Raw genomic sequence first — 27,248 nt, 5'->3', positions numbered from 1 at the left:
TAGAAAAATGACATTTTGTGGAAGAAAGACGAGTCATTGACTCGTATAACTGGTTAGTTCCTTGCCAATAATTCCAACTTCTCATATATTTTCAAACATATTCAATACATACGCTAACCAAACCATAATTCATGCACAGCTCGTGTATCGCACGTAGCATAGACTAGTATATATAATTATGATATGAATGGATCAAGAGGATCCTATATAGTGCTCTATAAATGGAATATCTTGTAATGAGAGTTTTTTTTTTTTTTAATGATATCGAAAATTTAATAATGTGATTATAATACGATGATAAATGAATGATACGAAAGTTATGAATATTCTATAATTATTTACTTCTGCTCTACATAGGTCAAGATCAAAGAGTCAAACATTGAGGTAATCTTTAAATCGAGGTAGTTTTCTTTTCTTGGAGTTCTCTTGGCAAAATAATTGTGTATGAATATTGATTATGTTTGAATTAATTTGAAGTTCTTTAACTTATATTTGTAGATTCATATTAAAGCATGGTTTTAATTTTTTAAACTTGTATTTGTAGATTTACAGCCAGTACAATGCTACGTTGATATATGGTGAATAATGATATTGATTTGGCGTTTTTCTATTCATTGTGCTATTTTAACTATAAATCAAAGATTGTGCTACTTTCAAAATAGTGGGTCAACAATGCCATTTTGTTAATATTTTCTGGCACTAATAGTACAATTTTTTTCCCCAAATATATGAATTTGAACACATTTGTTCCAATAAGGTTTAAGGTTGTATTTACTATTTAGTCTTAAGATAGGAGTGACATAGTGATTAAAAATTGAAGGAAAAATTGTAGTGACAAACTCATAAAGTATAATTAGATTTCAATCCTCAATTAAAAAAAGGTTATTCCACCGAAGGGTCGGGATGATTGAACTGTTAGCCCTTGTTTCGACTTCATTTTTTCATAATATAATGAAAGGAATACTAATTTTATTGAAGAGTATGTAGTTAAAAAGAGAGAAATTTTTTTTATGTTTACATGTAATATTATTTTATTGAAAAATGTGTGATTGATAAGAAAAATAAATAAATTTTAATTTAATGATGGCCAAACAGGGACTTATTTGAGTCACTTAAAGCTTGATAGTTCGACACAAGTCATGCAACAAATCAATATGGTTGAAAAATCGTGTTATTTTATTTTATTTTATTTATTTAAAAAATTAGCCAAACAAAAAGATAAAAAAAAAAAAGAAAAAAGAAAAGAGAAACTCCAAAAAATGGAAAGCAGAACCGGAAATAAACATCTGATTAGTAAGTCTGTATTACATCGAAATTACGACCCGACCCACCATCAACCCCATTCACAAGATCCCAATTTTTTTCCCGCAAACCCCAAACCAAACCTTGCTGTGTTCTACAATCTGAAGCCATTTTCCAGACGGGCTCCGAGGAAGTCAGAGAGTAAATAGGTTTCAGAAACTCCGATTTTGAGACATACACAAATATATCAGAGAGATAGAAGGAGGAGTCAGAGATGTCTCTAACTAGTGTAAAGATGTCGGAGGAAGTGTGGTTGACATGCCTGACTCATGCATTGTCCACTGAGACCGAGGAGATCATGGGTCTTCTTCTTGGTGACGTTCAGGTGGATTATTTTTGCCAGTCTCTTGGATTACACATTCTTTTATGGGTTTTGCTTATAAAGTTGGAGACTTTATTCTGTTTCAAGCCTTCTTTTTTTTTGGGTAGAACAATTATACTTTATGGGTCTCTTCTTTTGTTCATTGATTGAATATTCTCTGGAGGGTTTTATTCTGTTGATTTAGCTGTGCTGATTATTGACACCCCTGAATTTTTAATGTAAATAATTTTCTGCCCTGAATTTAATCAGCACTTTGAAAATTTGGATTATGAAATCAATTCTGAATTGGGTTTTGCAAGATTGAGAACTTCATCAAGTTCAATCGTGATATGGAAATTTTCTTGTGAGGGTTATGGGCATTTTCCACAAATGGGATTGTATAAAATATTTCTGTGGATTGTTTTTGGACTTATGTAAAGATAGAATTGGTTATTTGATTCTTGATATTAGTTTTAATACTGATAAACATTTTTTCTTATTGCAAGGTGGTTTACGGTAACTAGGTACTATAATCTGTATGAGCCTTGTAGACACAACTTTTTAAGGTCTCCATTGCTTTCAATCTGAAGTTCTTAGCCCTCAGGGAAAGTCACAGTTTTCCTTTTTAACTGATGCAAACTCCCGGCTAGTGTTTTTATTGAGATTTTCCTTAAAATTCAGAAAATACAGTTATCTTCATTATGTTGAACTGACGTGAGTACTTATATGATGTTAGACTTCAAATGCAATAGATGCACATAGTGTTAGCCCACATCTTCAGTTTGGCTTGTCCAGGGCATTCAGGGGCAAAATGATTTATATACATATCCTTACGTTGTAGTTTGTCAATTTGGATCTATTCTAACTTTTAGACATTATATTGACATTTTGAGGCTCTATCTCTGTTTCTTGCCTGTCGTCCACTAAATTGTATATGTTTGATTAGGGTGTCATATTTTGTTTGAACACAAACACAATTAAACTAATTCTATTTTTATGCAGCATTCAAGAAATGGAAATGTGGTTGCATTGGTATGGGGAGCCCTGCCCCAACCTCGTTCGGATCGTCAGAAGGACCGAGTAGAGACTAATCCAGAACAGTTGACTGCCGCGTCAGCTCATGCTGAAATATCCTTTTTCGTGATATTCTTCCTCGATATCTTGGTTGTAGTGAAAATTGATGCATAATATGTTTGCTACCTTTGCAGAATGCAAAGTAATACTGGCTCTGGATGTACCTAGTTTCCCATGTGTAATTTGAATTCAAACTATTTTTATACCTTATAATTTTTTGGAAATGGATTTAGTGGATTACAATTGCTTCAGAAAAAAAAAGCTAGTTTCCGCAGGTTCTTACACTTAACTATCCACCTAAGTATGTGGAGCGAAATCTCACACAATGGGGAATATGATTCACATTTGTGTGTGGCTTGTGTTGTTTGGTCCATTGATTATCGGTGACTCTTTTGGTCTAGTTAACTTTATAGCACAGAGTTACAATGGCAACAGGAATAACAACCAGGGTGATTGGCTGGTACCATTCACATCCTCACATCACTGTTCTCCCCTCTCATGTTGGTGAGCTTCTCAAAATGATTTTAAATCTAATTGTACCCTTTTTTTGCCGGTTTATAGTCACTCTTATTTGTTAAACATCAAGCAGCTGGCATATTGTCGGATTGGTCGAATTCGCAATGAATATACTATAGTTTATTTTTACCAATATAACTAGATATGTTCCTTCTCTTCTATGAGACCTTAAGTGGCTGTAAGTAATTTTCAGACGACCAGCATGTTGACTTGAACTCCGGGATAAAATCTTATGGATTCACTGGTGTTGCTTTTTTCACTAAAAAAATATATTAATTGATTTTGTCAATTGATTGGAAAATTCAGTTATTGGCCTATTCTATTGAAAAATTCTTAGACAAAGAGCAACGTTTCTAAATCATCATCACTTACAATGGTCATCTTTTTAGAAAGGGTTTGGTTGTTTCATGGAAATAAACTAGTCATTTCCTAGGATACTTTTTAGTATATTAGGTCTTTGTAAGCAATAATAATTTTCTGATCACTTGAAAATAATGTATTTATCAGTTGTCCCATTTGATTTCTTCAGATGTGCGTACTCAGGCTATGTATCAACTGTTGGATTCTGGTTTTATTGGGTTGATATTTTCATGTTTCAGTGAAGATGCGCAAAAGGTTTGTCTTAGGTTTCTAGTAAGATATCTTTGCAAAAGATGCCTTCTAATAATAGCTTAAAATCATTGTAGGTTGGAAGGATTCAAGTCATCGCATTTCAGTCTTCTGATCGGAAGCAGAATCACATTGTTAGACCTGTTTCTATTTCCCCACAACAGAAAAGTTTTATAGATATTGAATCATCTTTAAGTTCATCAGAGAACAGAGTGACTAAATCAGGCTCTATCAAAGAAAATATTGAACAAGACACTGGTGATTCCGGCACAGTTAAGGTATATTAACAAACATTTGGTGTGTCTGATTTCCCTTCTTTTCTTCTGTATCTATTAGGAATGCTTTTTCCTTTTAATTTTCCCTTTGCAACTTTGGTACTCACTTAGTCTTTGATATTCTGAGTTGAAACATGAGCCATAATGAGGGTAAAGAACTTAATACTTTGGATGTGTCTGTTTATCAATTTTTTTGTATATAGTTTGCTGACTTGAGACTTGTCCCCTCTTAGACTGACAACTGTCACTATTGATTCTAAATGCTATTTCTTTTTACTTTTCATAGCTGATGCACGTCAATTGTAACTGATTGGGTAGGTCGGGGATAGATCACATGACTTGGGAGGATTTTCTGGGAATGCCAATGCCAGAATGTTAGACAATTACGATGCCAACAATTTAAATAATGCAATTCATGATTTAGATCCCATGGAGATGTCAGATGGTATGCAGGAAGCAATGCACCTTTCGAATTTGGAGATGAGGTAAAATGAGTATGTTCTCAAATCACTTTCTATCCTATCTTCAAACATGTTTTTATTGTTATTAAGCATTAGCTTTTTGAAAGTTAGCTTGATTTTAGCACAATGTGTTGGACAAATTTTTTGAAAAAGAAGGAAAAAGGGGCAGCCAGTAAGAAGACGGCAAACACAGAAGTGAGAAAACCAAAGACAACTGACAACATCCACGCTAATTTAGCAACTATAATGGTATTCCTGTAACTGTTCGACGAGGCTGGAAAATCTTACCGAGCTTGCTTAATTCCTTAATTAAATGATAAATTTGCAAAAGAAAACACGACAGCAGTTGTTCTCATTTCTTTGAATTGCTATCTCAAGGATTTGAAGATCTCTCTTTATTGGCTATTTGGCTTATGATTGTTACAAGTTATAATGAGGAATGGCACTGGCAAAATGAATTTTGAAATCTTGGAGACATTTTAATGCAGGACGAATTAAAAAAATAGAAAGAAGAAACAAGAAAGAGGGGAGAACCGGAGAGAATGGAGGGAGAAACTGGAGAAGAAGCAGAAATTCATGGGGGAGGGGGAGGGGGAGCCATAGGCAACAAACCACCAAAATATTCTTCAATTCATCAAAAACTAATGAAATTATATCGCAATTAGGTTTAAATAGTAAAGACTGAAACTTTAAGTAGAATGGGCTTGGGCCAACACAAGCCCAATTACATAAATAAAATCTAAAATATAAATAAAGTCCAACTAAAAATAAATAAAAAGTAGATATTCTCATCAACTCTCTTGGGGTAGGAGAAAAACTCGACCCTGTCGAGTTGATAGATATTATAGGCTGCAGTCAATCTGATACTCCAAATGCGTCAAGTCAAGTCACGGGGGACGATCTTTCTGACGAACCAAGTAACGAAATTCCATGATTGATAGTACTGAAAACTGTAGCTTATTCCCAAGAATATTATCTGGCCAAGGAGGGCGATCTTTCCTTCTAACCAAGTACTGATATTGGATTCCAAATAACCAATACTCATGCACCCATCTTCAAGATTTTCACATGATTGTATATAACGAGGAGCATAAGAAGCACGTCGATCTACCCAACAAATAAGAAAGTACCGAATCTTGCCATCGTTGGTCAATACAACACGTTCATCTAAAATAATATCAATTTTATCTTTGTGTGCTGTGATAGATGGTATTGAAGTAAAAATATCGACATAGTCAAGTTGGGGGGTCCATAAAGTGAAGTAGAAATAGATCATCAAAGGAAGTAACATGGTGTTTGTAAGTAATGAAGTCCTCAATATTTAAAGTAGAGTGGTAGCCAAAATGTGATGAAAGGGCAATGACATGTGCATTTGAACCAACATGCTTTAAAATTTTTAAAGGACCAACAATACAAGCTTGCAATATAACATAATCCCCAATATTAAATTCAAAATATCGTTTATGCAAATCAACTTGAAGTTTATTTAATGCATTACTTGCGTCATGTTGTTTATTGATCTCAATATGCAAGTCATAAAGATGATGTACAAATGCCTTAGTTGACATAGACATACTAGTATGTGGAGACATTGGAATAAGGTCTAAAGGTTTCCTAGACTTATAACCATGAATAACTTCGATGGAACTCGTACCTATAAATCGATGCACAAAATTGTTATATGCAATTTGAATTGTTGGGAGGATCAAATCCCAATTCTCAATATTTTTCTTGAAAATGACATGATTACACAAATTATCCGTATCTTTGGGTTGGCAAAGAGTATCACACAACATTTAACTGAGGGGTATCGGGAACAAGGGGTACAACACCTAGATTCATAGGAAAAGTCCTGATACTACATAAGGAAGTGTCCTCAATATCATTCAAGTCATCACATTCTTCAAATTTAGGTTCATAAATTTGATCTTTTAATGATTCTTCTATTACATCCTTTCTGTTCTTCTACGACTAAGGCTCGGTTAGGACATTCGGAAGAGATGTGGCCAAAGTCCTTACAGCTAATGCGTAGCAGGTGAGAAGAAGTCCTTAGAATTTCAAAAATTTTACCCCTATTTTCCAAGATTTGAGGAACATTAGACGGGGAAGGTCCTAGAAGAGACTTAACGGAGGAAGTGGAGCCAATGAAACAGACGAATGGTTGTTAATACGCCTTTTATAAGGAGAATGGGTTCTTGGATTATCACGACCTTTACACTTATTTTTCCAAATAGGAGGAACACTAGATAGGGGAGGTCCTAGAAGGGACTTAACAGGAGAAAGTGGAGCCAATGAAATTGAAGGATGATTGTCATTACGCTTTCTACATGAAGAAGACAACCTTGGGCTATCACGACCTTTACACTTGTTTTTCCAAAGGGAAGGAACACTAGACTGGAAGGCTCTATGATAGACTTATGATGAGATGACGCTAATGAGATGGGTGAACGATGGTGATCACGCTTTTCATACGTAATACTAATAAGTAACTCATAGTCCCGAGCTGAAGAGTAAACTTAATCAAGAGTAGTGATGCCTCGAAAGAAAAGCTTACGCCTAAGTTCATTTCGTAGACGTTGTATAAACCTACTTAAAGTCAGGGTCTCATCCTCAACGACATAACATTTCACTCGAAATTCCTCAAATTGAGCAATGTACTCAGTTACTAGATTCTCTTGTGTAAGGGTGTTCCATTGGGTAAAAATTTCATGATCTAAGCAACCATCGAAAGTAGAAATATTTAAATCAATGTCTCTAAAGAAACGCTCCTTACGACAAGGTAGAGAATGAGTACCATGATGACCATGGCCTTGTTCTCGCTCACAAACCTGATCCCTATTCCTACGATCGTGTTGAAAATATTCTTGATCACTTTGTCCACGATGATATTGTCTATTATGAGACGCTTCAAAATTAGTGTCAGTTAAACGAGGGGTTCGCTTAAAATTGCTCAACTTAGCAGCTAGGGTTTTTCTCTCCTCACGAGTAGCAGTTATATCTGATTGGACAGTCGATAAGCTAGTGGCAAGTTGCGCTAATTGTCTAGTGAGTGCATCAAATTTGGGATGGATCCATGGTCAATGCATTGGAAATAAAGACGACAAGATGACCACTACGCAACTATATGCAATGTAATACCAGCTAAATGATGTGCTATGATGAGATTAGTGAATAATACGTGCAAGCAATGGAAAATAACTTGTACTAAATTTTTTTTATTTAATTTTAAATATTCAGATTAATTAAATCCAAAACAAGCTAATACTGCTGGTACATGTAAAATGGCAAAGCAAGGGTCAACACACTAGTCAAATTCTCCAATCAATTTAAGTGGGGAACAATGGAAGTCAATTTGGTCACTGATATCAATTCGATTAATGGTTTCGATCAAGTGGGGTTTAAGGCTAAAATTATCACGATAACAGCAGCACAAGATTTTAATTGATGCAATTTTAAAAATGAAGCAGTAGTATAAATCAATACTAAATAGAGATCAAGGACTCCCTGTTGTTTAGTTTTGATTATTTGTATGCCGATTGATCTGAATTGCCGACTTATGAGCCCCAACTATGTTTCTGTTCTTCCCTTCATGTCCAATGGTTTTAGCCCCTGTTGACTGTAACTTGTGCTAATTTTGGTGTGGACGTAAAATTGTGTGTGGTGACTGTGGCTTTTAGATTGTTGAGATGGACGAGGAAATATATGATTGTGGTAATTGTGGTGGAAGTGTATGTTCTTGGGTTGGTGATGGTGGCCTATGACGATGAAGCGGTAGTGCTCTGGATGCCTGGGTACAATAGATAATGATGTGGTGGTGTGATGGTGATTAGAGGCGGCAACGGCAAGAAAGTGGCTGTGAGAGAGGAGTCGGGTGAAACTATGGGGTATTTGATCTTAATGGATTGGTTATAATCGATGATGAGAGATGGGCTGTGCGTTTAGTAGGCTTTGGGAGTAATTTGGGCCACTAACTTATGGCCCAAGTGTTTTGATAAAAAAAATGAATGGAGTAGGTTATAGAGATGGAATATATGGGCTGAAGGGCTAAGTGGGCTTGAATGCTAGGGTTTGAGCCTTGTGGAACAACACTACAATTATTTTATTTTTTATTTATGAGCAGCAGCAGCAGCTGGAAAAAAAACGAGATTTTTTTTTTGGGGGGGCGTGAACAGTAACTTTTTTTTTTGAAGCTGATAATAAAAAAAATGAATTTTCGGGTTTGAATAGTACCTGTGAACAGTAACGCGCTTTTTTTCCCCTCTCAACTAAGTCTGAAAATTGAAGAAGAAAAATTTCTGCGTTTACCAAAAATTCTTTTAGTTTGTGCTGTTCCAACAGATTTTGGGAAGAAAATAGGAAGAAATTTTGGATTAAGAAAGAGAATTTACCCAAGTTTCGGCTCTGATACCAAATTTGATGCAGGACGAATTAAAAAAATAAAAAGAAGAAGCAAGAAAGAGGGGAGAATCGGAGAGAATGGAGGGAGAAACCGGAGAAGAAGTAGAAATTCATGGGGGAGAGGGGGAGGAAGAGGAAGGAGAAGTCATAGGCAACAAACCACCAAAATATTCTTTAATTCATCAAACACTAATGAAATTACATCGCAATTAGGTTTAAATAGTAAAACTGAAACCCTAAGTAGAATAGGCTTGGGCCAACACAAGCGCAATTACATAAATAAAATCTAAAATATAAATAAAGTCCAACTAAAAATAAATAAAAAGTAGATGTCCTCACCACATTTCATTACTTTTCTTTTTATCAGTTTTCTATATCTTCTTGCTTGGATGTATCTCAACCTTTCTATTGTCTTGCTATGGATGCCTAGAGTATCTACATGGGTTTCATACGAAAAGTTGAGAAGTGCAAATATGTATGGCTTTCTCACCTTGATAAAAGTATAGTACCTTAAAGTAGGTAAAAAAGGTGGATAAGGTAGGGAATGCACTTGGGGCCTGTTCAGTGGTGATTAGGAGAATTGATTTTTTAACCGTTAGATAGAAAAGTGGGTCCTATTTATGAGTGAAGAAGTAAAAAAATGACGGCTGAAATAATAAAATAACAGTAAAAAATTTGGTTTTTTGGGGTGAAAAATTGTGTCGGAACGGGGGCTGAATTTCGTAGTGACAATGTCAATTTAGTATTATTTTGGTTTAAGGAAAAACATTGTGAAAAATTACTCTCTCCAGGAAAATGAACATTATTGTAAGACATCCAAAACAGACACAAGGATCTTGGAAACATTATGAACAATTTACATATTCATATTTATTATTTTGACATTAAATTGCCTGTTTGTATAGAGAGTACAAAATGAACGTGGATAAAGCTGTTGTTGAAGAAAACCTTCTGAGACTTTAGCTGCTTATTTTGCTGAATTATGCCATTTGTCTTGACTGCTCATTATGCATAAAGTTTTGTTGGAACTTGGAAGTTTGTAAAGTTGACAAGTATAAGATAGAGGGCAAAGGTTGATGTTATTTATGAATGGAATGTGTTAGCTTCAGGCACAGAACTGGAAGGACACCAAAATCCTTTCCATATAATATAGGAATTTTAGTCTTTGGCTGGCTATGTCGTAGAATTAGTGCATTTTAACTGCACAAATGAATTTGGTAGACTACCAAAAGAAATCAAATTTAGCTGCTTTATTGAAAATGGAGTGTTTGATTATGATACTGAAGTACTAAAACTATGATCAGCATTGAATATTTGTTTTCTTGTATTGCCTCTCAGCCCAATTATTTTGTCTTTCTTTGTTTGTAAGTTGCATTCAACTCAACCTCCGGAAATCTCACATGCATGTATAGACGATATATTTGTATGAAGCCCAAATGACGTAATTGGCCAAATGTTGTAATTAGTCTGTTTCTATAAGTTTGGGCCAGTTAACGTGTCTTCCCTGTTATAATATTTCATTCTAAAGGAATAAAACAGATTCAGTTCCTTTCTTTCTTCCTCTGGTTTCTTTCTGCATTTGCTTTTATTTGTTCTTCACTCATAACAATAGAGGTGGCATTTTTTAATATATTTAACAGTTAGCATACAATGATCTTCTCTATTTTTGTTTCCTGGCAGTGGTGCAGAATTTGTGAGAAAGGAAATTCCTCTTCAAGTACTGCCAACCTCGTCCCTTCTCAATCTGGATTCACCATTGTCTTCATTTACAGATCTTCAGCGTGTTTTATATGAAGAGGAGAGGACTGCTTATAAACAAGCAATCGTTCAAAATATGGGGTAACATTATTAAACTTGATTGAAGCATATGACCAATTCATTCTTATTTCATTGCACTCATTTTGTCCAACCTTGGCAGGGAAGGAAAAGTGCATCCGCTTACTTATATACATCACACATCAACTTATCAGGCCTCCATGTGCAAAATGATAGAATATTGGTAAGAAGCAGTAGAACCTTTTGCACCATAAACTTCGGCTTGACATTTGCTTACATTTATTATGTTACTTGAGCTGCAGCTTAAGCCCTGCCATAAATGTTCTTCAAGATCAGTTGAGAGAAAATGAAGTTCGGGTAATGATCATTTTAGCTTTAATGTCATTTTAGCTTTAATGTCTTGTAGCATTTCTTTTTCCAGTATCATCACTGTGAAATAAGAAACAAACAAAATAAGAGAAAGACCGGCCTATCTAGTTCAATCCCATCTGGGTTTCCCTTTAAACTCGAGCCTTTTTCATATGCTAAAACTGTTGGGGAAGTTTTAATTTTAATTCTAATATATATATATATATTTTTACCCGCTGAAAACTTAGCCTCTATTTGACTGAAGCATTATTTCAAATCTCTTTTTTTTACGTACTCATTTTTAACCCACACATTTACTCAATAAAATATTCTGCACATGAACCCAAGACTTTTCCTAACTTTTTCATATATTCTCCAAAAAATCACTATTTGAAACTTTACTTTACCAAAATAATGGTTGTCAGACTGGGCTTAGTCTCAGAATGTTATTTCTTGGAGACTGAAATGGTCGACAAGTTCCTGAAATGATGCTGAAGCTCTCTTACCACTTACTACAAGGAAGTTAATAATATAGAGAAAATTATTTTATTCTATTTATTTCTTGCTTGATTATCTGAAACATGTATGGTTCTGAAACATTTCCTCTCTCTCTCTCTCTTTCTAATCCCTTTTTAAAAAACAAATAGTCCAAGATTTCCTCTTGTTCGTGGGTTTATTCGCTCATCTTTTCCTAGCCGGATGTTACAATTTGACGTTGTATTTTTTGCTGAAACAGTTAAAAATGCTCGCTGATGAAGCCAATGTTTTGGAGTTGGAGATTTCACGAGGAAGCGAATCAAATTCTTCACCTCGTTCTCCATCCCAGGGGCTTCAAGGTAGTCCATCTGGTCATAGAGACTTGTATCCTACTGGTTTCAACAAAACGAGAAACGTTGGGGTTCCTGGTAGCCGAAGCCGAAAAGGATCTTAGTTTTGTATCAGAACCAATCTAATTAGAGATTGTTCTATGTACTATGTTTGGCTTTTTTGCTTCAATTGAGCCACCCTTTTGTTAGTGTCCCATGTTCTTGCTAAATCTTGCACGTCTATGCTTTTTGTGGGATTTGTATACTCTACTTTTTCGTGGCTCCTATGTGAAAACTGCCTAATGTGATCAAGTTCATACGGGTATATACATGTATTATTGAAAGTTCCAGATGCATATACTTAATCATTAAAGCAACTTGTTATTTTTAACATTAATTTTATTTTAACGTTAAGCTTAGCCAAACATGTTGATATCCCGTCTTCTACTTTGTTCGTATGTTTGGCGCAAGTCATTTGTTTTGTGATGAACTGTTGGCACTAGTCTTACGTTTTGTCTCTGTGGACTGAGGAGCTGCATTAGATCAAACAAAGAATTATTTATTTCTATTTGGCGGGGCTGGACCAAAAAGTAAAATTAAAGGTCAAATCGCATCAACAAATAAAATAATTGGTTTGAGACTTTTTGTTTGATCAATGTGGATTCTTCAATGTTTCAGTTTTGAACTGATTTCAACCGCTTAGAATTGGTTTAATTTAGATTATAATACTCAAAAATCATTTGAAGTTGAATTGAGCCTCATTAACAAAAAAATCGTACCGAGTATAAAGGAAAATGATTCTAGTATATAGAGAATAATAATTTATTACTTCTATAAAATTTTATTATTTACTATGAGTCTGTTTGGGAGTGATTTTGAAAATTGATTTTTTGACCGTTAGGAGAAAAGTGGGATCCACCTGTGAAAGAAGAAGTCAAATATGACGGCTGAAATAGTAAAATAACGGTCAAAAAATCGATTTTTTGGATGAAAAAATCGGATCCCAACAAGTCCTATATATCAAACGATTTGTGCCACTGGTGAGTAAAATGAGGCTTACATTGTTTGAGCGCGCAAGTTGAGAATCCAAATTGTGACCGTTGAAAATGTCAAGCGCCGGGCCCGCACACGTGAATGCATAGGCACAATTATTGAATTTTTGGTGAATGGACAATTTTGGGCCATTTGCATGTGCTACCACTGTTGAGACACAAAAAATAAAATTGGCAGCCTTCCCAACATTGTGCAATGACTTTTCTTGTTGATCTGGGCCCACCCAATGCCCAAAAACCAGTCCATTGCACATGTAAAACAGATTTGGAAATGAATATTGCAAAGACTTTTCTTGTTGACCTGGCCCCACGCAATGCCCATAAACCAATCCATTGCACACGTAAAACAGATTTGGAAATGAATATTGCAAAGACTGTTCTCATAAAGCGGCCCCACGCAATGCCCAAAAACCAATCCATTGCACTCGTAACACGGAAACGAAAATTGCTTGAACACGAGAATAATAATTTGCCATTTGTGTCAACATACAACAGTGACGCAGAAAACATGGCTTGCCCATACTTCAACATATTATTCGAGATACAACAATGTAATGAGAATAGAAATTGTTAAGGGCGTCCACCACTTTGAGCCAACCAATCAAGAAAATAGTCCTAATCATTATGCTGCATTTTCGGTGCGTTCATTTCAACGGTGACCTGTTCGTGTGCGTCCAGCAATTCTACCTCTGTCACGTCGGGGTCCGTCTCAACTCGCATTAATGTCTCGTCAACGACCCCTGCCCGTCGGAGGAAGTGGTGGATGCCCATCATCACCACTACGATTGCGATCTGTACTTTAAAGTTGTAGCGCGGCATACAATCAAATATTTTCCATCGACTTTTCTATACACCGAATGCCCATTCGATTACGTTTCTACACGACGAGTGCTTGAAGTTGAATCTCTTACACGCGTTGTGAAAATTTCTCCTTCGACCCGTCTGAGCGTCATAGAACTACTGGAAATGGTATAAAATATCAAACCCCTTATACGGAGCCATATACCCATGTCTATAGGCAAATCTCGAGTCCATAAGATAGTACTTTTTGGGACTCGGCAACAGGAAATCAATTTTCGGATTGTGTGTAGAGCGCGCTAAAAGGCGTGAATCATGCATTGTCCCCGTTTATCCCGCGAGGACAAACGTAAAACACAGGTTGAAATCACATGCTGCAAGAACATTTTGTGTCGGGATTCCTTTGCGTCCGATAAAATTCACGCATTCGTTCCGAGGCAACACTGCTCTGATGTGCGTCCCGTCAATCGTGCCAATGCAATCTCGGAACAACGAATGCTTGTTCGGATCCGATACGTGATGCTCAGCACCGTGATTGTACTGGGGATCTGATCTTATGAGACACACACTGAATTCAAGAGTTGCCTGTAGCACTTGCTTGAAGTAGTGCCCGATTGTTTCCGAAGAATGGTTGAACAGCGTCTGAACCTGTCGGTATCCTTTTCCATGTGCTAAAATACACAAAAACATTTCGACTTGTTCATACACGTCTACATGCTGGCAGCTGCGTAGTCCATAATTGTCCCGGAGTATGTGTGCGAATCTTCGAAGCATGGGTGGGTACATCCTAAATTCTGCATAGCATTGTTGAGGACTGCATTGCATTGCATCGAGCATGAACATGTGCCCGTTCCATGTGAATGGAAATCGAGTAATCCAATGTCTCTGTTGACGATAGTAGTTTGCCACAATAATTTCCGCCATCCGACACAATCGAAACCACTGAACAATGTCATCTTCAAGCAGTTGCATGAATTCCTCTTCTCCAATCTCGTCTTCATTATCAGAAAGTGGCAGAAGCACACAAATGAAATCCAATTGTCCCATTACCAACATCCCTAACTCTGTTGGGAATTTCCCTACATATTTGGAAGCTCAGAAGAGAGCAAAATAATTTTTTCTCCCTCTCTCTATCATATGAGTGTACTCATTTGTTGTTGCAATGGAAGTGGTCAAGTACCCCTTTTAAAGACTTACTTCATTATGCAATAATGCCACTGCTGAAAATAATTGAAAGTGCACTTTGAAAATTTGTGAAGAGATTTCCCTAGGGACTGAACTCTATAACATAGATGGGGGTGTAAGAGATGTTAAATTATTCATGACAACTATTGACAAACTCCAAATAACAAGCAGCTTTGTGAAAATTGGAAAACTACAAACGACAGTCATTGACATAAAATCTCAGTAGTTGGTAGTACATTTATGGATACAGGAGATCTTAAAAAGTACACAACAACAAATGTCTAAGGTTGATGAAACGCAAACAGAGGAAAACGGAAAAAAATGAAATCACACAAACGATAAGTTCCACGGAGACCCTTCGCCAAGGGGGATCTATTATGTTGCCTATCACGCAGTCCTCATTGTGGTCCTCCTTGCCTGTACTGATGCTAGTTCCACTCCAACCAATCAATCTTCTCGTTCCCATCGTACTGCATCTCCAGAATCTCCTTCTTCCACTTTAAGATAGAAACGTGCACATCCAAAAGTAGAGGTCTGTTTTTTTGGCAATCTGCCCGGCGAACAACTCCTTCATGCATGTCTTCATGCCCAGAACATCAGATCCGACTAAGTTGTCAAGTTTCATCGAAACTTTCTCACTTGCAGTAGTGGCTCTGTCAACCGAGTAAGACAATTCTTTAGTTGATATTTTAGTTCTCTTCCCCTTTCTGTTACTGCCGCTGGATCTACGTTTCTCACTGCTCCTACGGGCGGAGATGTCCATGCTTGATTCGGGCCATGTCGAACTTATAGCCCTCATCAGTGGAGCCGCTGCTCTCCTCGTACATCGGCGTTGCGTCGCGTGTGTCGTCATTGGCACTGTCTTCGAACATGGCGAACCCCGTCCTGCACAGCTTTATCGACGTCGTCGCGTACTTCTCATTGTCGTACACATTGTCGAACAGAACTCGGTAGGCGTATATCTCTCTACAGTCTTTGTCTTTGAACTCTCTGTACTCTTTGTTCTCCTGTTCGGAATGGAAGAAAAATAAATGCAGAAGGAGTCAGGAGTCGGGGTACAAAATGAAAGTTAGGAATCAAGCAATTGAATTTTATGACATATGCTGGAACACAATTTTTTGAATACGAAGGTTATGCAATTATTTGGAAAGTGGCAATTCCAACAGCTTTGTACCTTCATTTTTTGTGCCCACCACTCGTCGGACGCGACTAGGCGGCCGCGTGTAGTGTTAGTATGCGATGCTGGTGCAGTCTATCAAGTCCTGGATACGTTTATACTTGACTTGAAGATAATCCCAGTGATTCTTCAACTGCTGCCTACTCCAATCATGCCCGGAGTTGGCGTTGAAAAATTGGACAATCACATGCCAGCCATGTTTCGTGAAGCACTTCCCGTTATGGTGCCCGTAGGCTATTATGATCTTACAGGCCACCATGAAGACTCGATTATCTACTGGCGTCCACTGTGCAGTCCTCCTCCTAGGGGCTGGGGACGAGATTGCTGGAGGGTTGGAAGTGGAGGTCGTGTGGATGCCGATCTGTGTCTGCGAACGAAAATGAAATAGAAGTGAGATGCGCAGTTTTCTTACATGTAAACGTATAAATCTTAACTGCAAAGTAGTACATGGAAATACACAAAACATAAATGCTCCCTCGTTCGACAACCGGAACGACAAACGTAATCTGCTGAACAACTCAGTCACGAAATGAGATTTGCAAAAAATAACTCACGAAATTTCGGGTCTTATTTTTCCCCGGGCGTTCGAAAATTCGATTGTCAGAGCTTGCCCCAACAAAATGGCAGTACATACATATAATATATATGGATCGGAGTACATTTATGGAGAGAGAACAATTTGCAATTTCACAGCATCACCGATTTCCCATATAGTAGTAAGTCATGGCTGCAGAATGTTGCACTCAAAACTTAATTTTACATAATGGGTTTGCGATTCAAGGAGAGAACCAAAGAACGGCAGAAAAATTTCCCAACTTTTTCAGGCGAACGTGAAGCAACTATGCAACTAAATTATGGAAACACGATTTTAGATTTCAACCACAAGATAGTTTCTGTAAAGAATTTGTATACCACCTACCCTAACCCTTGATGACTAATAATTGGAAAAAATAATAGCATTTTCCCTTTTCCAATTTCTATATCCCAAAATTTTAGAGTTGCCCAGAATTTTCATGAGAAGTCGTCGCTGACCGTTGCTCTTTCGTGCATATTTAATGTTAGTGAACATGTAATTACAAGTTATTATGAGTTACACGCTCGATTTTGCAGCAGCAGCGATTCGTAAAACACAGGGATTCAAATATAGTTGAATTTTGTTACTTATTTTTTCTTTTTTGTTATGGCTAAACTATGATTTTTAAAAATTCAAGCTTGTATAATACTAATATATTGCAGTATTTACGTTTAGAAAGTTTCACTTAAGCTTTATATTTAGATTTTAGACCAATACTTATGTTTTAGCTTGTTTGAAAAATGTTACTTTTCCGTTGCTGGTAAATGTTATTTTGAAACCAAATGGAAGAACCGATACGCCTTCTTTGGTATTTGTTTCTTTAAAGTAGTTGATGAGATTTGGCATTTTTCCTTACCTAATTTTATTGTTGTGTTTATAATTTTTGACAGTTAGAATCCTTCATTTTTTTACTCTATAAGTATTCTATTTATTTATGCAGTGTATTCATTATTCATACATCTCAATTTACAAATCTAATTCATAAATTCTTAGCCATTCAACCGTGATTTTTCTTGCTCTAAATCTCCATTAACTTATTGCTAGTTATTACTGTGTTGTGGAGTTCTGTTGGAGTCGAACCCTGGTTCTCTCATTTTTGGTTTTCCCAGAATTATTAGTTGTTACATCGTGTTTTGTGAAACGTGTGGTGTCTCTGGCCATTGGATGGAGTGGATCTAGAATGATCCTTGGCTGATCCCTTTGGCTTCCTCACTTAATTCATTCACTTGGTTCTCTGTGTTGTTGAGAGAAAAGAGAGAAAAAAAGGAAGATGCTAGGGTTTTCCTTTTCGTTGGGATTTCTACTTAAAATCTCTAATTTTAGGTTTAGAGTGATAGCATAAACCTTCGATTTTGTAATATTTTGAGTGGATATTGTCTGAATCTGTGTGATACCGTTGTTGGTGGTTTTGGATCTGCTCGCAGGGGTTATGTGAAGATTTCTGGGTGGATCTCTGAGTGTTGTCACTGTATTTTTAAGCATCCAAGAAAAGGATTATGTTTTGTTTTCATCTCTCTAAACATTTGTAATTTTGTTGCCATTTTGGGATGTTCTTAGTTCAACCAAGCATAATCCTTTTCTTGGATGCTCAACGGGGGATGAAGGTGTTAGAAGCGGTCACCGAATCTCCAAGGCTTAGGCTGAAATAATTTTTTGGTGTTCAACTTTAATTTTCTGCAGTTTACTTTCTGTTTGATTAAGTTATTCTTGTTTCTTAACGCATACAGCGTGTGATTCTAGCTTTTCAAGTTCCACAATTTTACTAACGATAATATTAATTTATATGATAGTTGCTGTCTAATAAATCTAGATGATGATACTCTAGAAATTGAATCATCTAGCCAAACAAAAAACAAGCATCAAATATTTGACAAATTTTTAGAGTTGATTTAGAAAGAGGAAAGGTAGTGTACAAAATTTGTTCAAAGAATACACAAGTCTTCATGGTTAAGGCATTGTCACATTGCATCGATACGAAAATCTTACATTAAGGAAGCAAGAAATTTAGATGCCAGACAAATTCAAATTACTTATTTTAAATCTCCTTGTGGATTAATTATTCTTTTTTTTTTTATTCATAGGAGAGAATCAAAACTAGAATATCGAAATTTTTGGCGCGAAACACTTTTTGCAGAAGATAAATACTTTGAGAAGTTTTTGCAAAAGTATGTCCAACCTTTTTTTCTAAAGGTAAGTAGAAATAATGCTTGTTCCAATATTATGAAATTATTTCAAACAATGACAAAATTTAAAAATAGAATCTTGTAATTTTAATTGAATTATTTCTTTCATGTCCGAATGTTGGTCTGGATTAACTATAATGATGTGCTTGTGTTATTGTACATTTTATCGATAATAATTATTATTGCATTAAAATAACTATTGCTTTTCATTTACTTGAAAATTCACATAATTGTCCAAATTCGTATGAGAATTTATTACAAGTTTTCAATGAATTTGAAGTTTTACATAAATCCTTTAACATTAGTCTGAAATTTTAATTAGATCTCTTCAACCCCATTTAATCCTAAATTATTTCATATTTCATGTGTTTGACATATACTTAGTTAAGCAACATGGTTTGAAATTAATAACACCACAAATTTCCAAAATAAGAGAGGCTATTAACTATATTACTTCTTCAAATTCTCGCAACAAGAATTTGGAAAAATTTTGGACTGAGAAAAAGAAAATTTGTTGATGACATTCCATGTACAAGGATTCAACATTTTTTATGCTAAAGTCGTGTAATGAGTATTCAAATGATATTAATGTCGAAATATCACAAGTAACCCCTAGTCCCGGGCCATTGCATGAAAAAGTGTGACCAAAATCCTTTTTATCTAGTGTTAACTTGGAACAGTGAAGAAGATCCTTCTCCTTCCTTTTTTTGGGAAGAAAAGGAGGATCCAAACAAAATCTATGAAACGAAAGAGATCCGAGTGACAAGCAATCGATATTTCACGATCAAGGGTGTAATGCACTTTACGTTAGTTCGAAGTAAACCCAATTTCATGTTGAAGTTGAGATCGGAAAAATGCATTTAAGGTTATGAAATTTTCAAATCCTTTCTATAAGGTAACAATAATTTGTTCATGTATCTATTACTCAATAAGTTGTTTACTATTTTTACTATTAACTAGTAGTAAGAACGTGCATTGCACGTCTTATGTGCGAAATGAATGATATACGTAATATTTTTAAAGTTAGGTAATTGATAATGTTAATAGAAAAAAATCAAATTGTTAAAAAATATACATATAAATAAAAGGTTTATGAAAATTACTTACATAAAGTGAAAATGTTGAATAAATTGAAATGTAATGATTTGTTTATACTACACTTTGGTTGGACCCCTATTTTCAACTATTACGACAATATCAACCAAATTTGTGATACAGATAGACACGAAGAAAAACCAAATTAAAATATGTGCATTTGATCAAGTTTAAAATGTTTACGTATAAGAAACTAAAGGTATGTAAATAATTTTCACGATAAAAAATTTACTCATTTTGTCTGTACCATAAACTTTTTTACCTAAAAAAGAAGGAAAAAAATTATCTTATCTAACATATTTCGAAAAAAAAATTACATATCAATCATGATCGTCATATTAATCCATAACATTTATTTTAAATTAGAAACCGAAGTTACATTCAAAATAAATACCGAAGTGAAAAATTTTAAACAAAAGTTTTCATTTTCTTTTGAATGGAGGAATAGAAATTCTCCATTTAAATGTACCGAGATAAAAATCTTTTTTTTTTCTTTATATATTTATATCTAATAAGTAACATGATTACCATCATTTTTACACTTATACAAAAATAAACATGCAATAATAAATGCCCAATATTATATTAATTATTTTCTAGAACACATAATATTAATTTTTATTAATATTTAAAAAATTGGATTTAGTGAAAATGTGTAATTGAGATGCAAAACTTGTATTTAGTGTGTGGATAAAATATGGGAAGTATAAGTAACTCCTAATTATTACGAGTAATTAGTAAGGTTTTCAAGATTGATGGATACTTTCTCCGATTATCGATTCTTTCCCTCCTAATTGTTGATCACATTTAAGAAATTTTTTCTTTTCAATTTATTGTCCTTTGTATTTAAATAGTTATATTATCAACTATTAATTAATTAAACGTGAGATTTATAATTTTTGAATGAAAATATTGACAATGTTATAAGGTCAAAATGATAAATAGAATATTTCTCATCTATCTCCACATTTTATTTTTATATATATTGTAATTATAATATAATTATATAAGTAGACGAATGTTGATTTTAAGTGAATATATATATAAAGTAACATTATAATATATTAAAGGTGGCATTAACGATAGATTAATTAAAATTTAATTTCATGTAGTCTCCTTTTTAAGTATAAAGTTCATTTTTCATATTGTAATACTCATGATTTTAGATTAATTAAATTAAGTTTAGTCACTTAAAATCAAAGCTCATCTACATATATAATCATATTAAAAATATAATAAATATTATTTTATATGACAATTAATCTACCGTTATATTAATGCAACCGTTAATATATTTTATTATATAATTATAATAAAATTACATCTAAATGTGAGCTTAGATTTTAAGTGATAAATTTAATTTAAATAATGTAATAAGTAATTAAACTTAATTTGATTAATGTAAAATTTTAAGTACTCCAATATAAAACAATAAGCATTACACTTAAATGGATATTAATGAAGTTAAATTATATTAAGTGGTACTATATTAAATATATATGGGTGGAATTGACATATAGCTAAAAATATAAGGGGTTTTTATGAAGAGCATTAATTCAATTTATTCAACATGATATTGAAAATGGATGTTGTTTAAGGAACGTAAATGATGGCCCTAAATTCTGATATTGATATTAAAAAATTTATTTTAATTTGATTAATAGTATTAATTCAAAATGAAATTGAAAAACAGATGTTTAATGAGCTCAAATGATGGCATTAAATAACCATTTAAAGAAATTAACAAAAATATTTTTTTAATTAAATTAATAGCATTACACTTAAATGGATATGAAATGGTACTATATGAAATATATAATGGTAGAATTGACATATAGCTAAACATGTAAGGATAAAATTGGTATTCAAAAGTTTCTCCTCAATCCACACTTTTAATAGATTGTACATTATTAATAATTGTGTTTAATGGAAATTAATAGACTTAATTTTCGAAAACAATAATAATTATTAATTATCCTATTTAGAGGAAATAAATTGAATCATTTGATATTCTGTAGTTAATTATATATGTATTATTATTATTATTTCTTTTAATTGTATGTAATGATGTTTTCATTAATTGTGTACTGATAATTGTGTTTAGTGAAAATTAATTGACTTAATTTTCAAAAGCAATAATAATTATTAATTATCTTATTTAGAGGAAATAAATTGAATCATTTGGTATTCTGTAGTTAATTAGAGGAAATAAATTGAATCATTTGGTATTCTGAAGTTAAATTGTGTTTAATGGAAATTAATTGATTTAATTTTCAGAAGCAATAATTATTATTAATTATCTTATTTAGAGGAAATAAATTGAATCATTTGGTATTTCATTTTTATCTAAACTTAGGTATACGCATTATTAATTGTCAATCAAAACAAATTTTAAATAAGGGTGACATATAGGTAAATGTCTAATGGTATAATTGGTATTCAAAAGTGTCTTATCAATCAACACTTTTTATATATATATAAATATATTGGACATATAGGTAAATATATAATGATATAATTGGTATTCAAAAGTTTCTCATCAATCTACACTTTTAATATATTGTAGATAGACATTGCTGAACAATTGTCGAGTTATAGGTATGACGAATTTTTACTCAAATTGTTTATGCGATGGAAGAAAAGTTTTGAAAATATTACCAAACCGTCACTAATTTTTCCGGTAATAGCTATGATGGAGCCTTGCGTTAAATTATATGGGTTCAATGTGCTCTGGAAAAACTTTCAGAAAGTTTAATTTTTAATACAAATATTAAAAATTAAGAATTGGAGTCATATTAATGAATGGTATAATTCCTATTTAAGTAAATATGAAAATGATGAAAGGGTTTGATCCTTTACGAGCTCTGTTGCAACTTCTAAAGTTAATGTTTCATTTTGTTTTGTGATAGGTAAGAAACATCATGGTGCTATAATTCTAACACTGGTATGAACGCTACACCTGCTGGATTAGAAAAATATTATCAATTTGATCGCTATAATTTGTTTTCGGACGATGAAGTATTAAATTTAGATATCTTAATATAGTGAAAAATAAATGAAAGATCTTATCCAATGACATAAAAAATGGTACGAGATCTACTAACATTTTTTCATATCAACAGTGTCATCCATTTTTCTTTTAGTACATGTGGTAGGGTATTGGATGAAAGAAGGTCAAGGATTAAGAAAGATATTTTATAAGTTCTTATACGCGTTTAAGATTGAATATTTGTAGTTAGGAAGAAGATAAAATGATTCACAACATCACTAAAGACTTCAAAAACATTGCAAAAGAAGTCGTGGACGAATAATTTTCAGAACTGGAATAATTTAAACAACTTAATTATAGTTAGGTAGGTGCGAATCTAGTTGTGATGTACTTAAACTGTGTACATACAAATGATTGATAGTTACGTAAGCGTCAACCTAGTTGAGATCTATTTAAAACTAAAATCACTCAGTTGAGAAATTGTTTTTCTGTCCAAAGTGGGTAGGATAAGACAGTCCACATCTTGCCCACTTGTTGACGTGACAGGAAAACCTTACTTAAGATTCTCTTCCATTTCCACTTGTTGATGTGGTAGGAGAATCTTACTTACAATTCTCTTCAAATAGGAGAACCTTAAATAAGGTTTTCTCTCAAATGGGAAAGATAAAACTTTCCTTTGTGTATAGGAGAATGTGAGTGCACTCAGTTGGAATATATTTTAGAATTATTCAAATATTTTTTACAAAGATAGAAATAAATTGCTTTAAATCAAGGGAAAATTTCACATACAAGAGATTAAGTATAGGTCATTTTAAAAATAAGAAAATAAGTATCATATTTCAAAAATCAGAAATTAGCCTAAAAATAAATACAAATATTAATATAATTTGATATGGAAAACAATCCCGAGCAAAGAGCCGTAATATCAGGATTCTCCTAAAAAAGATTAATTCATCTTTCAATCTAATTTCAATAGCCAGAAGATCTGAAAATACATCCAATTACGACCGGCTCTTGTGGAAGTGACGGTGAAACCGAATTCTGGTCACAAATTGCAGTCGTGGGTCGTATGAGATCGGCTCGAACAGTCACTGAAAACATTATTCAGGCGTGTAATTGCGATTTATTCATTATAATTTGTCGTTTTTTCACGCTAGACAAGCTTCGATTGATCAGAAATATGATTTTTGACAGAACTCTGATCATGAATAACGGACATTGCTGTTCGAAACTGTTGTGACCGTTATGGAAAACATGTGACCCTGGATACAAGATATAACCTCATGCATTCAGTATGTATGGGTGTTTGTGTCTCGAAATGTGTGACGTGTTTGAATCTGTGTATTATGATACTGATGCTCTTGTTCGAATCTAATCATATGCGACAGACCTATTCTTAGTTACTGTGACCGATTATTGCATGTAATTGTAACACATTGAATACATATGACATGCATGTATTCAATGTGTGACCATGACATTCAAGATACCACATGCGTTTGCTTCAACCCGTGATCATTTAACAGAATTGTGACCAACATGCAATTAACTGTGACCAATATACAAAGACTTAAATGTCACACGTGACCTATGCAATGATCTGTGACCTCCCGTAAAAAAAATCTGGGAAATAAAACTATGTGACCTGCATGTTTTCAATACGTGACAATGATACTTGAGATTCAATCTATGTTTGTTGTGACATTTGACCATTAATTTAATTTTGACCCATTTGCAATTAGATTTAACATATATTTGGATGTTAGGCTGATCATGTATTTGCTAATTTTGTAGAAAATGGGGTTAATTCACGTGTGTCTATTGAATGGATCACAAGTGTCACTGGTTTTAATTGATCGTAGTTGTGGGTATTTGAGGCTTGTCGACACAGTTATGAAAGAGTTTAGCTTTGACCCTGCAAAAGTTGCTGTGACAATGAAGTATGTCTTGAACAGTGACCTGCCTCCAGTAGCAATCAAAAGTGATGAGAATGTCTTGTCTTACATGGTTTTAAAGGATATGAGTCGTGACCTTGCGAAATATCTAATTCACATCAAGGTAACAACTGCGGATATCGAAAAACAGCCTATTGCGCTATCAGTTGATGTTCAATCGAACGAACATGGGTTCTCATTAACAGATATGTCATCAGACATATGTGGATCAATAATGGATCCATTTAGTGACAATCTTGAGCATGAGGTCACAGTTGTGGCAGTGGCAGATGCTAGGGAGGTAGAGGAAGGAAGAGTCTTCCGTAACAATGAGATAATGAAATTGAGCTTGTCGTTTTATGCAATCCAGAACATGTTTGAGTACGTGATTGTTCGGTCCGATAAGAAAGACTATCTTGTAAAATGTTCACATGATGAGTGTAATTGGATATGTAGAGCATCGAAGCTGGCCAAAACAGATATGTTTAAAATCAGACACATTGCAGAAGGTCACATATGTGCTTCAAACATCGTACTCAGTACTCATAGGCAAGTAACAAAGACGGCTGTGTCAACTTGCATTAAGTATAAGTACACATCATCGCACACAATATACACACCGAATGATATATGCAACGACATGCTGCATACATATGGAGTATCTTTGAATTATGTCCAAGCTTGGCGATCTCGAGAGGAAACTCTGAAAGTGCTTAGGGGTGATCCAACTGATTCATTCAATAAGATACCAGCCTTTTTTTTTGTGCTACAACAAACAAATCCTGGATCAGTCACATGTTTAGAAATTGATGGTCACAATAGGTTTAAATATTGCTTCATGGCACTAGGTACATCTATACGGGGATGGAAACATTGTAGGCCAGTTGTTGTGGTTGATGGACCTATCTAAATGGACACTATGGTGGCACCTTATTCACGGCGTGTACACAAGATGCAAATAATAGCATTTATGTCCTTGCTTTCGGGATTGGGGATAACGAGAATGACAGCTCCTGGATATGGTTTTTTAGACAGTTGAGAAAAGCATATGGGGATAGAGACAGTTTGTGCTTCGTGTCAGATCGTCACAACAGCATCAAAAAGGCGATTGAAAACGTGTATCCGGGAGCATGTCACGGGATATGTTCTTACCATCTACTACAAAATCTAAAATCACGGTACGGGAGATCAGGACAAAACATAACACAAGTATTCAATGCAGCTGTTCGTGCCTACACACTATTGGAATATGAATATTACATGCAACAACTCGGCTCGATTAATCAGAAGATAAGGGGTTATCTGGTACTATACTATATGTTGTCCTATGATGATATTCACATAAATACGTTTAACATGGTACTGTACGCTATATGATACACATTTCCATGGTTTTGTTTGTAGGACGAAGTTGGATCTGAGAGATGGTCACGTTTCTACATGCCTTCAAATCGGTATTCTACAATGACATCGAATATTGTGGAGTCGGTTAATGCGGTCACAAAGTCTGCTAAGAACTACCATATTCTAGCTTTGTTGGAGTCATTGAGACAAATTCTACAATCTTGATTCTGTAGACACAAGGAGGATGCCCAAGGCACTTTTACAACCTTGTCAATCAAGTATGAGAAGAAGATGAGGGAAATGAGTACAGATATGAGAAACTTGAGGGTAAGCTTGATTACTGTGACCTAATCTATAATCTGTGACTTACCGGATCTGATCTGTGACATGTGCTGTGACTTCTGCTGTGATCTGTACCGTTGTGTTTCAGTAATATTTGTACAATATTATATAGAACTACATGACATGCAATTTCATCTGTGTCCTACTTTTTAATTACGTGACTTGTTATGCCTATAACTTGAGTCTATATCTGTAGGTTTCACCCATTAATCAGGCAATGTTCTCAGTTAGCGGTGAAAGTTTCTCTTTCGTTGTTGATATAGAAAATCGGACATGCACATGTAGGATGCTTCAAGTTGATCAACTACCTTGTCCACATGCTTTGGCTGTGTTTGCGAGTATGAAGATGGATCCATATAAATACTGCTCCTACTATTACACAAGTGAAGCGTTCAGAAATACATACCAAGAAACCATTTTTCCGGTAGGAAATCCAGCTGAATGGACAGTGCCAAATGATGTCCATGACATAGTTGTAATTGCACCTAATCAAAAGCGAAGTTGTGGAAGGCCTACTGAGAAGAGATTCAGAGCAGCGTACGAGGAAAACATAACCGTCAAATGTGGTCGGTGTGGTGAAAGTGGTCACAATCGTAGAACATGCAGCAGCTTAGTTCCGTTGAGTCAAAGCAACAAGAATAAAGAGAGGAAGAGGATGAAGACTGGAAATGCACATTGATAAAATTTTTATAATTCCATTGTTTTTTTT

At 34.5% G+C, this 27,248-nt stretch overlaps 2 protein-coding genes and 1 long non-coding RNA gene across 3 annotated transcripts; 2 read left to right on the top strand and 1 right to left on the bottom strand.

The window, feature by feature from the left end:
* The first annotated feature begins 1,297 nt into the window (after nt 1–1,297).
* LOC111405506 (lys-63-specific deubiquitinase BRCC36-like) lies at nt 1,298–12,243 on the top strand. The gene is made up of 10 exons (XM_023034428.1): nt 1,298–1,627; nt 2,606–2,731; nt 3,094–3,181; nt 3,723–3,808; nt 3,880–4,080; nt 4,396–4,562; nt 10,617–10,775; nt 10,855–10,935; nt 11,015–11,069; nt 11,797–12,243. Exons 1-10 carry the CDS (start codon nt 1,517–1,519, stop codon nt 11,989–11,991), a joined length of 1,269 nt encoding a protein of 422 aa, XP_022890196.1. The 5' UTR covers nt 1,298–1,516; the 3' UTR covers nt 11,992–12,243.
* Nucleotides 12,244–15,068: 2,825 nt separating this feature from the next.
* On the bottom strand, nt 15,069–17,132 carry LOC111405505. The gene is made up of 3 exons (XR_002704804.1): nt 16,633–17,132; nt 16,076–16,445; nt 15,069–15,908 (listed from the first exon to the last, which is right to left on the bottom strand). It is a non-coding gene; the product is annotated as an uncharacterized LOC111405505 (long non-coding RNA).
* Nucleotides 17,133–25,856: 8,724 nt separating this feature from the next.
* LOC111406544 lies at nt 25,857–27,218 on the top strand. Its single transcript, XM_023035951.1, has 5 exons — nt 25,857–25,875; nt 26,076–26,158; nt 26,258–26,358; nt 26,431–26,524; nt 26,736–27,218. The coding sequence occupies exons 1-5, from the start codon at nt 25,857–25,859 to the stop codon at nt 27,216–27,218; spliced, it is 780 nt and encodes a 259-aa protein (XP_022891719.1).
* The last annotated feature ends 30 nt before the right edge of the window (nt 27,219–27,248 follow it).

This window comes from Olea europaea, chromosome 12 (genome assembly GCF_002742605.1).
Source record: "Olea europaea var. sylvestris chromosome 12, O_europaea_v1, whole genome shotgun sequence".
Taxonomy (NCBI): Eukaryota; Viridiplantae; Streptophyta; class Magnoliopsida; order Lamiales; family Oleaceae; genus Olea; species Olea europaea.
The sequence above is the reverse complement of the archived record's forward strand: the minus strand, read 5'-3'. Positions and strand labels throughout refer to the sequence as shown.

What these genes read in the sequence shown, in the direction of transcription:
- LOC111405506 (XM_023034428.1), top strand. Translation starts at nt 1,517, where the DNA reads ATGTCTCTAACTAGTGTAAAGATGTCGGAGGAAGTGTGGTTGACATGC. An exon ending in GTGATTCCGGCACAGTTAAG is followed by an intron (nt 4,081 to 4,395) that starts GTATATTAACAA and finishes CTGATTGGGTAG; the next exon opens with GTCGGGGATAGATCACATGA. An exon ending in TGAGAGAAAATGAAGTTCGG is followed by an intron (nt 11,070 to 11,796) that starts GTAATGATCATT and finishes TTGCTGAAACAG; the next exon opens with TTAAAAATGCTCGCTGATGA.
- LOC111406544 (XM_023035951.1), top strand. An exon ending in TCGGTTAATGCGGTCACAAA is followed by an intron (nt 26,359 to 26,430) that starts GTCTGCTAAGAA and finishes TTGATTCTGTAG; the next exon opens with ACACAAGGAGGATGCCCAAG. An exon ending in CAGATATGAGAAACTTGAGG is followed by an intron (nt 26,525 to 26,735) that starts GTAAGCTTGATT and finishes CTATATCTGTAG; the next exon opens with GTTTCACCCATTAATCAGGC.